Source organism: Phallusia mammillata, chromosome 7 (assembly GCF_965637545.1).
Source record: "Phallusia mammillata chromosome 7, kaPhaMamm4.hap1.1, whole genome shotgun sequence".
In the NCBI taxonomy this organism is placed as follows: domain Eukaryota; kingdom Metazoa; phylum Chordata; class Ascidiacea; order Phlebobranchia; family Ascidiidae; genus Phallusia; species Phallusia mammillata.
The window spans coordinates 23677604-23693048 of NC_137258.1; the positions used below are offsets into that span (position 1 = coordinate 23677604).

The 15445-nt window shown below is 35.8% G+C and overlaps 1 protein-coding gene and 1 long non-coding RNA gene across 2 annotated transcripts; one reads left to right on the top strand and one right to left on the bottom strand.

The window, feature by feature from the left end:
* Positions 1-572: 572 nt before the first annotated feature.
* Positions 573-15004, bottom strand: LOC145239279 (venom phosphodiesterase 2-like). The gene is made up of 27 exons (XM_080102582.1): positions 14939-15004; positions 14309-14369; positions 14101-14241; positions 13559-13678; positions 12758-12877; positions 12261-12401; positions 12058-12177; positions 11271-11390; positions 10694-10807; positions 10354-10414; positions 9952-10043; positions 9329-9408; positions 8734-8853; positions 8305-8477; positions 7688-7869; positions 6913-7103; positions 6631-6734; positions 6145-6214; positions 5991-6081; positions 5359-5522; positions 4754-4805; positions 4077-4255; positions 3523-3646; positions 3117-3194; positions 2393-2519; positions 1702-1888; positions 573-1197 (listed from the first exon to the last, which is right to left on the bottom strand). Exons 1-27 carry the CDS (start codon positions 14951-14953, stop codon positions 910-912), a joined length of 3315 nt encoding a protein of 1104 aa, XP_079958708.1. The 5' UTR covers positions 14954-15004; the 3' UTR covers positions 573-909.
* On the top strand, positions 1765-2683 carry LOC145239282 (uncharacterized). Its single transcript, XR_013862268.1, has 2 exons — positions 1765-1830; positions 2401-2683. It is a non-coding gene; the product is annotated as an uncharacterized LOC145239282 (long non-coding RNA).
* Positions 15005-15445: the final 441 nt, after the last annotated feature.

Sequence of the window (15445 nt, forward strand, 5' to 3'; positions counted from 1 at the left end):
ATTGAACTTAGCGTATTTCGTCACTATAGGCATTTGGTCCAAAGTGGGTGACAGTTAATTACATTTTTCTGTAATTATCGAGTCGGGTTCACTTTTTTGAAAATGGATTATTAAAATAGACTAAAAGATGAGGCAATGTTGCGAATTTAAAGAAAATAATGGGCCCGAAAAGATTTCAAAAATTGTATTGAACTTAGCGTATTTCGTCACTGTAGGCATTTGGTCCAAAGTGGGTGTTAGTTAATTGCATTTTTCTGTAATTATCGAGTCGGGTTCACTTTTTTGAAAACGGATTATTAAAATAGACTAAAAGATGAGGCAATGTTGCGAATTTAAAAAAAATAATGGGCCCGAAAAGATTTCAAAAATTGTATTAAAATTAGCGTATTTTGTCAATATTTCGATTTGGCCAAAACGTTCGTTGCGCATCTATCCGTGACGTTCTCTCGTATCGCATTCCTTTTTTCGATTTTATTCTGGCAGAATGACAATGGTAAATTTTGGGCAAGTTTTTAATTCCTTCAAAAACCCTCAAAATTGGTTCAAAATTAGCCTAATCAAATTTTTGTTTCATTTCTGTAAATAGTTTAACAAGCACTGATTCTATCATCAATCTAAGTGCACGTATTTTATTGCAGCTCAAAAACGTAAAGTCGCAACATCCTACAGTGGAATATATTTAGGAAAATGTAAATTACACAAACGGATGCAAATATAATTGTAGAACTCTATGTAAACAGTAATTTAATTCAATTTTTAATCTTTTAAAAGTAATTTAACATTAGCGCATGTAAGCTATAGGAGTGCTGGGTAAAAAAACAAGCAATTTGTAGCATCACACCAACTGTAATCATTTGCAGCAACATAAACGTTTCGCGTAGCGGGAGCAACAAAATTGAATCGAAAACTTTATTGCCAGTTCATAAACCAAACCAACACAACAAGCCAAAGACTTCGTGACATAGAAATCATATTTCCTCCATTGACTCCATCTCCTGCTAAAAAGGCGGTCAGCCATTGGCCGGAGAAACTTGGCAGCCATGTTTTAGTGCGAACGGCTTCCACCCGTAGTTGAGGGGTTGAGCTGTCTGATGAGAATTTGGGCATGAAAGAGAGTCCAGTCAATAGTTCCACATCCCGTATGCGCGCCACGTGCTCAAACAGTGTCCCAGGAACCCAATCTTTTAGCTCGGCATCCTAAAATGTAAAATGACATTTAAGAAAGAAAATAAAGAATTTGTTTCCGTGCCTATAATCAGTGGTGAGATTTAAATTTTATTTCAGCCGGTTCTATCACCAAAGTCATATTTTTAGCCGGTTTTGTTACAAAAAGTCCATTGACAGTAACAGTAATGCTAACCGGTTCGCTGATCTCATAAAATTTCGTTAGACGGTTCTATAGGACCGGTGCAAACCAACTGAATCCCACCACTGCCTATAATGGTTTATTTCATTGGTTCCAAACCTTTTTTTAACAACGAGCTACTCCTTTAACAATTCAAAACATTCTCATTCCTTCCAAATATACTACAAAGTAGATGCTAAACCATAGGCTACAAAGATCAATTAAAATTGTTTTTAGCAACTTCACCGGTTATATTCCCACAGCTAAAGTGTCTATTTACAAACCACATGTAAAATTTAAAGTAGGACTTTTTCCCTGGTTGGAAACCACAGGTTCATTTATAAGCTGTCACTAACCGGTTTGTGGCATTGGTCCACTGCAAAATTTGGGATTATGAAACTCAGAACTTCGATGTCTTCGGGTGACGCGGTGCAAGTTTCAATGCTCTCTCCCACAATTTTGCATCGTGTAGCAACGAAGAAAAAGTGAGTAGGTATCGGTGTTGATTTGGAGACAGTATAAAGATTCAAAAAATCCCCTTTCCTGAAAACATAAAAAAAGTATCACACTGATCTCAATACAACTAAGCAACGCGTGTTTAACAGTTAACCCACCACATAACGATCTATATTATGTTGTAACTGCCACGCGTTTAGTCATGATCCACTAACTGTGTCATCTATTATTTTGTGCTCCATAACGTTTCAACGTTGCGCAGCTATTTCCGGCTTGATGATTGTTCAGTACCATTGTGGCGCTTTTATCGAACCAATCATTGTTATTTGAATATATATTGACAAAACAAATATTGAAACATTAAAAATTACCACGTATTTCTATGCGGCAAATCCCACCAAAGTCTGCCTCCGGTGGGATTCGAACCCGCGATTTACCAACCGAGCTAGGCCCAAAAGAAACGCTATGAAGTGACGAATCAAATAGGTATATCTTAACGCAATAACAAGACGCCTCAAAAGTTTGTTGCAAAACCTGACAAGTTAACAATGTTTATACAATTGACACTACCTCAAATAATTTTGTACTTACTCTTTCAGAATGGCAGCGGTATCGGCCAGTCCATCATAATCATAATCAAAGGCCGGTCCGACTACCACGTTTATTCCGTTGTAATTGAGAGTCCAGTTGTGCTGTACGTCTTTCATGTAATCCCACACTGTAATATACAACAAGAAAATAGTGCACATTGCAAGTCAATATCTTTGGTCAACTCTTCTGCAATTGTACATTATAGTTTTCGCTTGTACATTATATTTCACTGATGATGACAATTGTTTTTGTCGAAACGTCTGTTTAATAAAATGAGTACGTTTTATTCTACATCCCTGGCAATTTGGTTTTTATTAAAGCTACTATTTAAGTCAGTGTATAGAACCATATGAAACAAGTGTTTTAACTATCGTCTTAACTTGTTTGTCAACTTGAAAATACCGGCTGCAGTTTGGTTATTGCAGAAAAATACTCGATTTTTTGTTGGGCTTTAGCGATAAACGTATTCGGTTTCACTAAGGTGGGAGTAAAAATTGTACTCTGATATATTTGTGTCGAGTTGCTGACAAAACAATAAACAGTCGAGTTAATTGAAACTTGCACGCCAAAATATGTTTGGACTCGACGTATTGAATTTGCTTAAGTTATTGTTAAAATACTCGCGTTTACACAAAAAAACGATTTATCTTTAAAAGTCGGTTTAGAGATGCAGGTTTATTGTATCGACCAGACTGTGGTTTATAAGGTTTGCTCCCAAACTTACTTGTTGCAACATATTTGTACATGGGAACCTGATTGCTTGAAATTTGTGCGTCGTTTTTAGCTTCGCCAGACGATAAACCTAAACAAAAGAATGAGAAAAATTTACTCAAATTCAAACCACGTTGTTTCCGATTACAAGAAAAAACAATAACGTTTGGATGGAATTTATTCCGGTTTAATTTTAAATTTCGAGTTATTTTCACTTACTTTTGCGATTAAAAGCATTTGATCTTAATTAAAGGCTTTAATTGCTTGAAAAAAAAAGATAAATTATCAAGTAGTCTTGTTCGACAACAAGAAACAGTTTTGTAAATACATCAAAAAATAACGTTATCATAAAGTAAACAGGATTTTCTAAACTATAGGATCCCCTTATCTTTTAAATAAATCCTCCCATATAGCGTCACCTGGCGGGTAGAGGTACTTGAACCTGAGCGGAGTGTTTATATATTCCGAACAATTTGTTGTGTCTGCGACATCAACTCTCACATCATGGCGAGTGCATGGTACGAATGATGTCATGTCCGGGTCCTGTTCAGCAAATACAAGTTGCCATTGGTTACATCACAGCAACGTTTAAAATCACCGCCCAAACATCAGATTACTTAACATGCAATATTTAGTCCAAACTTCATCAAATCAACATTTTTTTTATTTTTTCAGATCTTTTGAGGTGTTTTTTTTATTAGGGTTTATTTCAAAGTTCGCAATTTGATGCTACGGTATATTTGAAGACCGCCATTATTTTTGTTCTGCATTAATGACGAATGGCTGCCAGAAAAAAATGGTGTTTTGTGAAAAACTTTTTGAGCTAAAATTGTTACTTTAATTAGTGAAAGTGTCGATAGTTAGAAAGATAACAAGACCTCTTAATACAACGTTAAGTGACTGTTATGTCAGGCTTAAACTGTCAAAATATTTTCCATTGTAACCGAACTATTTTTTCCCTTTTGCCACTTACGTCAGATTTCTTTAATGTGTAAGAAACGAAAAACGGCATCTTTTTCAACTTGTCAAAAGCAGTGACGTAATCCTGTTGAGTGAGCATACAGAACGACACGTTGTCAGTGAGTTCCGCTTTTCCGGCCGGAAACACTTCCGGTTGACCGTAGAGCAGTTGTTCTGACTGATATGCCGAAACTGAAACGATGCATTGAAATTAAGCAAGGCAAAAAGTCCGCGAAAAAATGCTGAAAATATCGCCAAAATGAAAGTAAACACGTTTTTTATTTTTTACATTTTTATGAATATTTTTTGTATTAACTGCAGCACTAAATAACAAACGATATATTTAAAAGGTGTAACAAAAATTAAAATGTATAATGTAGGGATATTGCGCAATCCGCTCGCTCTTAAAACACAATTATGCTCTGTTTGTTGTTTTTTTCATTTCCTTGCTCTTCTACTATTTATTGCTTCTATACGTTTTGCCATTAAGTGATAAAGAAATTTTTCATGACACGCCATAAAACTGGTGTTTTAAAATGTGTGTCAGAAGAGCGGACATATCGCAAAGTTATGTCATTATCCTGATGAAGGCGTCTTGTATAGGACGTCGAAACGTCGATTGTTTACAATAAAACTGCTGGATGAGCAATACTTAGTCATATCGCAAAACGTCCAAAAGTATTTCTTTACCTTGGTCCGAGTTTAAGTTTAACCGCTGGTTGGCGCTAGCTTCATCCACGCCCTGTAAAAAAATGATTTCAAGTGATATAACCAATGAAAAATGAAAAACAATTTTACTCGGGGTATTCCCCTGTTTTACTAGTGGCAAATTAAAGTAACAGACTTACGAAAGTGACACTTAACTGCCTAATCACTTTGCACTAATTTAAATTCAGAGCAAAAATAGAGACGTGCTTCCGATTAGAGAACCTTTAAACTTGGCGTAGAAGTTTAAATCAATGGGTCCCAACCTGTATCGACGAGCACCCAACAATTCAAAAGATTTTCATTCCTCTCTTATATACTACATAGTAGATGCTAAACCTTACAAAGATCATTTAAAATTGTGTTTTTTATCAATACACAGGATATATTCCTAGAGCTTAAGTGTCTATTTACAAACCACATGCACAAATAAAGTAATTTCCTTTTATTGGTAATTTTTTCTGGTTGGAAACCACTGGTTCAAATATTTTATCACCACCAAACCTCTTTTGTTTATATTTATGCATTGCCAAATTTTCTTTTCTGTTGATTATTAAACGATTTAAATCGAGCTCTTCACACAAACTTACTTCACAAGCCGTACATCCGATAAACTCCCCTGTTGGTCCGGACCAAGAACATGTGTTGGGGGTTTTCCCTGCAGGTGCCGGAACCAAATCGTTTGGATTCTGCATCACATTGTTCATGCGACCAGCTGTCCCGTTGTTAGGAGCCGGACTCACATTCAAAAGATCTACAAAGCAAATAAAGTATGTAACTCATTATTTGTGATTCATTGATACGTTTCCAAAAAAACGCAATTTATGACGTCAGTATTTGAAACAACTTTTATGACGTCAAAATCAGCTTAACAATTTGGAACCTTTTTCCGGAGTGGCGTTACTTATTCGAACAAGGTTGATTGTGACGTAACATTAAATGCTCGCATAATCGAAAAAATAAAAACAAACAACAAGTATTTCTTATTCCAAAAATAGTCTACATCAGATTCTTACATCACTTTGATAGTAGAGTAACTTAATCAGAACAACGTTTATTGTGACGTCACATTACAATCCCTTACAGAAATTAGGGAACTGAATTAACTATAGGTAACAAAAATACAAAAAGAGAGATTGAATTTTTAAATTTCGGCACATTTGGCAATCAAATATAAAACACAGCTTTTCGCTTTTAAACGCAACCGATGAGCAGCTCCTACCAGCCATAAGGTTGTAGACTTCGATGTTTTCGAACGGTTCCGTCGTGTTGTATGACCTTTGAAACCCAGGGCCGTGGCCGAGGAACAGCGCCTGTCAGTTAAATGGATTTCATCAGTAAATTACACACGACTGGTTTGGTGCGCAAACACTTACGTGCATACTTTTGTACTCGTTGTCGAAACCGTGTGTGCCACCGCTGCAGCTTGTGTAAGAACCTTTATACCTGTGCAAAATGTGGTTTGCGATGACTTTACTATTCATTCGTACACTCTTGTTGGTTTTACTATTTTACTTTCGTGTTCTAATGTTATTATTTATTTACTATCCGTATATACTATGGTTAGGAACACTACACACGGAGTTAAAAACAATTTAATCGAAACATAACTACCAGAATACTTATGTATATAGAATACATCATGCAGACGTTTTAACAATCGCTGTTGTCATCATCACTATATTGTTGCTGTTTATACTCTTTACCTATTTGTAAGCTCTTGTAGTCTTTATTCTTTTACTACTCGAACACTTTTATTGTTATAAGATACGGAAGGTTTTGGATTCTTTTTAATGGAGTGTGGGAGTTTTCATCAGATAATTTTTTTTTCAAATATCTTTTTTCTAAGCAATCTGTCTTACCCTTCAACTAGCCAGCCATCCTCCATAGTTAGATGAACATCCTCGATTCTGTCGTTGTAAGCATAGTGGAAGCGCTTTGGGAGGTATTCGTACTTTAGTGCAGACTGAAACAAAAGGCCGATTGAGTTAAAACGCAGTAAAATAAAGCTTATTTAAAACCAGAAGTGGTTGTTAACCTGTATGAACCCTATGGCAAACTGAACGAATGCACACAGATTAACAGTGCAAAGTAAAAAACTTGCCAAAGTATAAAGATTATGTAAAGTAACATGAGTAACTCACAAGCCAATGAGATTGGTCGTAGGTGCATCTGAGTTTATTTTGGACTTCCTCGGGGTCAAAAAGATGCCAGTTTGCGGGGTCTTTGTCTTTTCCCACTCTCCCAAACGCCCCTCCTCTCACATATACGTCATCAGGATTCACCCCGTAGTCTTCAATGCTTGATTTACGATCGCACGAAAGTTGTGCCATGCCTGAGTGAGTGCATTGGTAAGTTTACATATAGCGGAATTATTTCTTCAATGTGAAGTATTTCTTCAATGTTATAAAATAATTGATAAGAGTGTGTAATATAGGTGTGTGATGTCATAAAAGGCTAAAGGCTGAGCACCGAGTATAAAGATAAACAAGCTAAGCATATGCACCTTGGGGCAATAAACCTGTGTAAGTGCATTGGTAAGTTTAAATGAAAGAAAAATTAAAACTTTGCTAAAAAAACGAACAAGGAAGTTAAAACAATTTGTGCTGGGATTGATTAGTCGTATTCTTACAATGTAAAGACTTTCTAAATCATTCCAGTAAACAACAAACACATCACAAGTGCAACAAACCGAAAAATAAAAGTATTTTTTTTTTCAATGTTATAAAATGTGATGAATAAGTCACCACAAATCAATATGTTTGTGTGCGATGTTATAAAAGGTTGAGCACCGAGTACGAAAGTGATATGCTAGGTCAAACATAACATCTGCAGTTTATGGGCATCACTGAACAAGTCTATACATTTGCCAGAAACACTCTAGATGCCTTAATTTCAACAATTTAAACATATACATACCGTGATCTGCGAGGATGATAATATTAACGCAGTTATCAAGACCCCGGAATTTTAGGCCGTTCATGAGTATAGCAATCATATCATCTGCTTGCTTTAAAACTTGGTTGGTATCGGGTGAATCTGGGCCATAATCATGACCGGCGTGGTCCACTATGTCCATGTACAAGGTGATGAACGACGGTCTAAAATTTAACAAGTTTGAATGAAAGGTTTTAAAGATTTTTTTTTGCATTTTCAGTATACAGCAGACAGTAGATAGATGGTTGATAATTGCAACTCATACTTGTGCTTGTAGGCCTACTATAACCTACATGCAGTGGTGGGATTCAGCCAGTTCGCAACGGTTCTATAAAACCGTCTCACAAAATTATATTAGATCAACAAACCGGTTAGCATTAATGGTTACAGTCAATAGACTTTTTGTAACAGAACTGACTGAAAAACATGACTATTGTGATAGAACCGGTTGACAAAAAATTGGAATCCCACAACTGGATACATGGTTGTTATTGAAAAATTGAAACTTTTCAATAACATTGTGCTTGTATGCGTACTAAAATACAAGAGGAAGTTTTAACTGTGTATCCAACATCCAACAAACAAAAAACTTTTGTCACCTGTCTTCTTTCGGCATATCCAGCCAATCAAAAGCCTGATACATTCTCTCCTCGTTGTCCACAGTGTCATCGAACTTATACCAATAATCGGGATATCTTGTAATATTGACGTCAGAGCCAGGCCAGAAATAGGTGGCGCTCTTGAGGCCCTGGTTACTGGCGGTCACCCAAAACTAAAAAAAACATAGACATCGTATGAATCAGATATTTAAAACAGTTAAGATATCTATGTATAGGTTCTCTGGCAATTATGTTTTTGATCAAGTCATTTTTTAGGATTTAGCGAGCTCGTTCGAAGTTTCCCCTTGCGCAATTAATACGTCGATTCGACAAGTCATAGTTTACGAAAGGTGGAATTAGCAAACTGTGCATAAAACCACACAATGCAATCTTTCCCTGTGTTACGTCACAATGCCGTATTGTACTTACCGGTTCCCCTCCCCACCAGGCCGAGTTAAAACTTTCTGCACTCCCCAAACGAAATTCAGCCCCAAGTTCATGGTCGTACATCGTGTTGTCAATTATACCGTGGCTTTCTGGGTACAAACCCTGTAAAAAATATTGTTGTTGTAACTTTCCTAAATGTTTCACAATATACATGTCAAGTATTTCTTTTGATACTTTGAAGTCCAAACTGGCGACTGTTTTAACCTTACAAGCAGTTCTACAAAATTAAATAGAACCATCTAGTAATATATTGCGACCATAGATGCGATTATAACCAACGAGAAAGGTTTCAAGCACAAAAACTGAACTTAAGCAGTTATGTGATATTTGCTGTGACCATAAAATAAACACTAAACGACGAAAATATAAAACAGTTGTTTTTAAGTTTGTGCAGGACCCTAGCCATTTAAAACCAGCTAAAACAAACAAAGCGTTCGCAATCCAATAATGGCCTATGATGAGTTAACAATCGGATTGTGCGTCACAAACGAACTGCAGGGGCAGGATGTTTGCATGCTCTTGTGCAAGCAACGTGTGGTCGAAATGGCAAAAGTCAAGCATTTAAGCAAACACTTACTGTAATGATGCTGTAATGATTTGGAAAGGTTTTCGTCGGATAAACTGATCTCATGTACGGGGCATGTACACCGCATGAAGCTGTTATAAATACAGATTACTAGTTATATGTACTGCATCAATGACAAAATAGTGGAAAATGTTTTAATTTTGGCAAGTAGCTTTAAATACTTCGACATATAATTATGCCAAGAAAAATTGAAACCGACCTGCTAAATAGGTTACTGTAGCTGGGGCAAAAAATAAAAAAACAAGTAATAAAATATGGGGATTTGTTAATTAGGACAAATATAGTTTCTAATTTGTTGAGTATTCAACTGTAGACAAATTATAGAAATAACGACAGTATGCGTGCTTCTTTTGAATCATGCAAACAGTTGGGTTATTATACGCAATCGCATTGTTCAAGTGTTTGCGACGAAACAATAAGCGATATTGCGTAACAGAAACTATTGTGCAATAGTTAATATTTTTTCCGCAAGCAAACACTTTTATATTGTCCATAAGAAAAATCAAACAAATTTGTTTTAACTACTTGGCTGATGGTTTGATCTTTGATGTTAACAAAAGTGGTTTTAGTATAAACCTTATAGCTGAAAAATCTTCATATTGTTAACAATTTACCTAGTTTGTGGATATTCGGGGTAAATTCCCTGTATAGATACTCTGCTTTGAAGCCGTCTATTGAGAATAGAATAACAGGAGGGACATCAAAACTGTAAAACAAAATTATTTAAACCATTTCAGACTATTCTGGATAATTGCATGGCTACAAAACGCATATTCCGTTTAATTGCATGGAACTGTGCATTCCCAGACTATTATTTTATAAGAAAATAAAACGTGTTATTGTATATTCCGTTTTGTAAGCTTGAAATTGCAAATCATTACATTTATTTAAAGAAAGTTTAACCGAACGTCCCGGTTAAATGCCTATAAAAGCTTGGCAAATGGCTTTCTTATGCGAATAACTCAATTTTTCAATACAATTTTTGTACCGAGAAAAAAACTATTTAAATTTCATACCCTGCCGGGCATTTCATTTCACTGGCTTGAGCACAATCTAGATCCAACCACGGAGGCATATCTACAAAAAAATTAATGTGCAGTAAAAATTTGTGATGTATGGTGAACATATTCTCTCGAATAAGACGTTTAAACATTAGTGTATTGGCAGAAAAGCAATTGATTGCTGGTACAACTGGGGATTTACATTTCAAATTAATTTACCAGAACTACCTCACCCATTGGACCTAATAAAGGTATTTAAAAAATGCCATTATTTAAATTAATTCTGCCAAATATCCTGCTTTTTTGGAGTAACAGTTGGTTATAAAAAGAGTCATTTCCAAGTTAGCGTTTATACTTAGGCAAGTTTCCTCATAATCCGAACAACAGTTCCCAGCTTGAACACACGCATCCGTGCAGTCGCATCTTGTCCTTGTGACGTTGCATTGTCCCTTGCACAAATATTTCTCCTCTAAAAACATTCAAATTGTTTGATAAACAGACACGACAGAATTTTCCAGAATTTAGACTAGGTTTTCTGGTCAAAGGGGCTAACAGCACCGCCATTTTTTCATAACACATCTTTTTTTGTAATTGCTACATAGACGTTAATTTGCGACAAAAAAAATTCTGTTGGGGTACTGTAGTATAATGGCTTGCAAGTTTTCCTACTATATATACCTTTTTATGTTAACAACGCTTATCAACACCTAAAGTCCAGTGCTCCGTTATATACACTTGAGTATTTTACTGATGTTTTAATTGCATAACTTACCATTTATTTGACACAATTCTAATTACTTTGCAAATACCGTAGGCCTACCCCATATATTGCTTTCATAAATATAACGTTTTCATCAACTAATATCTAAACTGATTAAGTTACGGAGTTTGTTATGTGTCAAAACTAGGCTAATAATTTCACACAAACAAACCCAGATCACACAAGTCGGCGTAATCGTCACAGCAGTTGTTGAACTTGGTGCATCCTGAATCACAATAACATGAAGCTTCTTCAGGTTTGCTGGTTTCATCACATCTGTTCTCACATGTTGCTGCATAATAGCGAAATATTATTGAATTTAAATCAATAATAAATTAAGCACTAAAAATGAAGATAGAATTGACAAGAAAAATACATTAGATCTTAAACCAATACACCACTTACTATTGTAAGTTCTGTATTGTTTGTTAGTTTTTGGAGAGACCCTTATCTAAAGCAGCGGTTCTCAAACTGGGGTCCGCGGTCCTTTGGGGGTCCGTGAGGCAATTTTGGGGACCGCGAATAGGTTGAAGTACTTCTATAATCTTATTTGGCGTCAGTTTGTGCCACTAAATAAGTTTATTAAAACAAAGTAGAATTGAGAAACGACTGTCTCCATTGCTGAAGAATAGCCTTTATTGCATGACAACTTAGAAAAATGCAATTGTTCGCGCACAATAGCAATGTTTTTTTGTCGTGTCTGTGATGTCACAGCTGTCTTTGGATCATTGTTATGCGCAATTTGGCATGACTAGCTAAAATTGTGCTAATCAACTTTCGTTTTTCTAAAATATACATTCAGGTTGAAGGAACACGAGCCCTCGAAATAATGGCAAAGGGACCGTTTTAAAAAAATTATGAAAAGTTTGAGAACCAAGGTTTTATCCAAAACTGTATTAATACACACGACCTAAAATGATACAATTTAATCTGATTTAAAAATAACTGCATGTACTTACATATAACAACGCACATTTGGGAGAAATCAGCGCAGCAGTTGTTGAAATCAGAACATTGCGAGTCGCAGTAACAGTTTCCGAAACCATCATGTTGTTCATTGCATCTTGCTAAACACGAATCTGTTGAAAAAACAATCGGAAATTCCACTGTTATTATTTGCCCCGGTGGCGTCACTATGTATTCTATGACGTCATATAGAGACCTGGTGTCAGACAGTTGGCATTGTAGTCGTCACAACAGTTGCCGTATTGCCTGCATTGGTCGTTGCACTGACAGTCGTCATTCGGGTTGTATGAAGCGTCGCATCTTCCTACGCAGGATAAGCCGGTTCCTGGGTCTGTTTCTGATGAGCACAAAGAATTTGGAATTTTGTGGAAAACATTGCATTAGTAGAATAAAAGAAAAGAAACAATTTTAGCAATAAACAACTAATAAAAGAAACATATTAGCACGTTTTCTAGCCTGGACCAAAATAGATGGTTTTTCATAGTTATTCGGCTCTTTATTTCGACAAATCATAGTTAAGAAATGATGAAGCGTACAATACATCTGTAAAAGACAATAAAATTTTAATCTTCTTTGTGCAAAAATTTTTTTGACAAAACACAGTATTAGAAATTTTTGAAACATTTTAGTCAATGGCTGAAAGACATTTTCAGTTCACATTGAATAAGACTTCTTTTAGTTTTTAGGTTTTACCGTTGCCACATTGTTCGGTGTGATCGTCACAACAGTTATTTGATGACGAACAAGTTCCGCCACAGTAGCAACTTGCTCCAGGCGGGAGTGACGTTTCGTTGCAGCGATTCAGACACGTTTCTAGAAAAAGGTATTTAACACGATGTTGTAAAACGGTATTTAGATATGATTTTAGTACTTTTTAATACTTAAACCAGGGGTGTGCAACCTTTGTTACTGTGGGGCCAAATACAGTTGCCAAAATTAGCTCGTGGGCCGCACATGTGTACAACACAAGGTGATTTTACTTCGTTGCTTACCAAATATGCTTAACTACAAGTAAAATTCGCATGTGATTCTAGTGCGCATTTATCTATTCAAAAATATATAATAGTTGGACGCGTTTGCCAGTACATTTGAATCCTAGCCTCTCTGTGGGCCGGACATCTTTAAACCAAGGGTCGCATTTGGCCCGCTAGCTGCAGGTTGCACACCCCTGGTTTAAACAGTTGAAAGTCTGAGTACAGCCTTTTATGACGGTGGTGCTTAAAAAATTCGTAAATGTTTTGACTTCCCTGTAATATTTTCAAAATTTCAAATCGAAACAGGTAGCTCCCCACTGTTACGTATAACAATCGATTGGTTCTATAGACGCGATTATAAACGAAGCAAAAGAATTAAACTTTAAAACCAAAAAAGGAAGTTCCATGACGTGGCCTAAACTAGTAAAGACCTAGCGAAACCATTTCATCAGACAAACTTAGGCCCTCCTCGGGATTTGAACCCGTGGCGTTTCGATGTTGGCACCACTAATAAACTTACGCGAGTCAATGCAGACTTGTTGATGATCTGTGCAACAGGTCGCGTTGTTACGGCAAGTGTCGTCACAATGACAAGGATTCGATTCGTTCCGTTTCGCCCAGCACCGGTTTAAACAGGAATCTAAATTTATGAGCAAGAGACGCAACGTGATTGGACGAAAAAGTGGGCGTGTCTGAATTTTTCGCAAACACTTGTGTTTGAGAACATACAGTGCTGAAAGGCAATTAGCAACAATTGTTTCAATATTTTGTAAACGCCATTCCGACCATAATGACTTTTTAGGTGTCCTTGTTGTTTGAAAACTGAACATGTCGCTTCAGTTATATACATAAAAACTGTCAATCTCCTTTGCTAGTTAACTATTTGTGAAACTTCAACAAAATGAGTATCTTTTTGGATTTTCAAGGACTTTATTGTAAAATTAACCTCAATGATTTTTTTAAATACCAGTAGTACTTTAAAGATGTGTGTCCTTGTAGACAAAAACGGTTTGCTGCCTAAAGAACACTACTGTAAAGATTTTTATAAGCTGCAATCCTTACCAAAACTCGCACAAAGTGGAATATAATCATCACAGCAGTTTTCATAAATCCCACATTGAGCATTGCACTGGCAGAAATTGTTAGAGTCGTAACTTTCATAACATCGATCTTGGCAGGACGGAGAGTCTGTAGCTTTTGTATCTAAATAAATACAGGCAGTTTTAGTTAATGTTGCTTTGAGTTAAATTAAAGGTTTTTGTTGACTTACCAAAGTTTAAAATCCGAACACCATTTGCAACAGCAAAGGAAGCAAGTAATACAAAAGCAATCTGTAAAATATATAGAAGTTTACCAATCGAAATAATATTTCTCATTAATGGATAAAAATGTATAAAAATGTAATCAGAAAAAAAACATTGAAAGTTGAAAAAAAGCTACCAGTCAATTCTAAGTGATAAAAAGTATTTTGCTTTTCGACATTTTGGTTTCCTATAGAATATATGAGTACTTAAAGCAAGTACTCACAACAAACGAGCACCGAAAATACCAAGAGTTTGAACGCCCGAACGATTTACTACTTTGGAATTTAGCGAATTTCGTGTGCAAACAACAACCGCATTCCAAATGAACAATAGGCTTGTTTGTGATTTAACACTAGTTACAACAATAGGTGAATGATAACAATTTAATTGTCAGTACTATAACAATGAAATACAAACAAAACAATCAAAATGGTCGCCAAACTTTACACAAAAACTTTAAATTTTGTTTTAAGTTTGAAGATATCCTGTAACATGATATTTGGTGCCAAACGCAGTTTATTTACGTTCAAATAATAAACTAAACAAACGACCACACGCATATCAAAAATCCAGTAAAACATAAAATTGGGACTTACCTTAGTGAGCAACATAGCAGAACCTTTAGCAAACCAATTCCAAAACCTCCTTATTACAGCAGCAACTGACCTGTTTGTCTGGTAATGCAACCCAGTTAACGGGCGTTTTACGCTAATCATTAACTAGTGACGCAAACTAAGCAGTGTGTTTGTTGCAGGAACAAAAAGAAAAATGGCGATTTTTTGATTAAACAGTTGTGTCTTTTTGCGATTATTTAAAACAACGGTTCTTGAACGTCTTTTAAAACAAACTAGCCTATACTTGAATGTACTCGTAAAGCTGGCTTGCTGACGCCAAAACAACATTAACATGAAACCCACCATACAAAAAATCTACAACACAAAAAGTTGAACTAAAACTTTCAAGGTCTAGATCAGAAGTCTAACTGTGGAGTTGTTTTTGTTTTTAGTACGTAAATTCATGTCACTTTTGTAACTCCTGTTAACATATTAAATTTAATTCGTGAAAAGAAACAAAGCTATAATTCTAAAGTCTCAATACGGGAG

Bases quoted from the DNA above. Each gene is read 5' to 3' on its own strand.
- LOC145239279 (XM_080102582.1), bottom strand. The intron at 4,806-5,358 runs GTAAGTTTGTGT...ATTTTTTTACAG, and splicing joins TCGGATGTACGGCTTGTGAA to GGCGTGGATGAAGCTAGCGC. The intron at 2,520-3,116 runs GTAAGTTTGGGA...TGTATATTACAG, and splicing joins GTACAAATATGTTGCAACAA to TGTGGGATTACATGAAAGAC.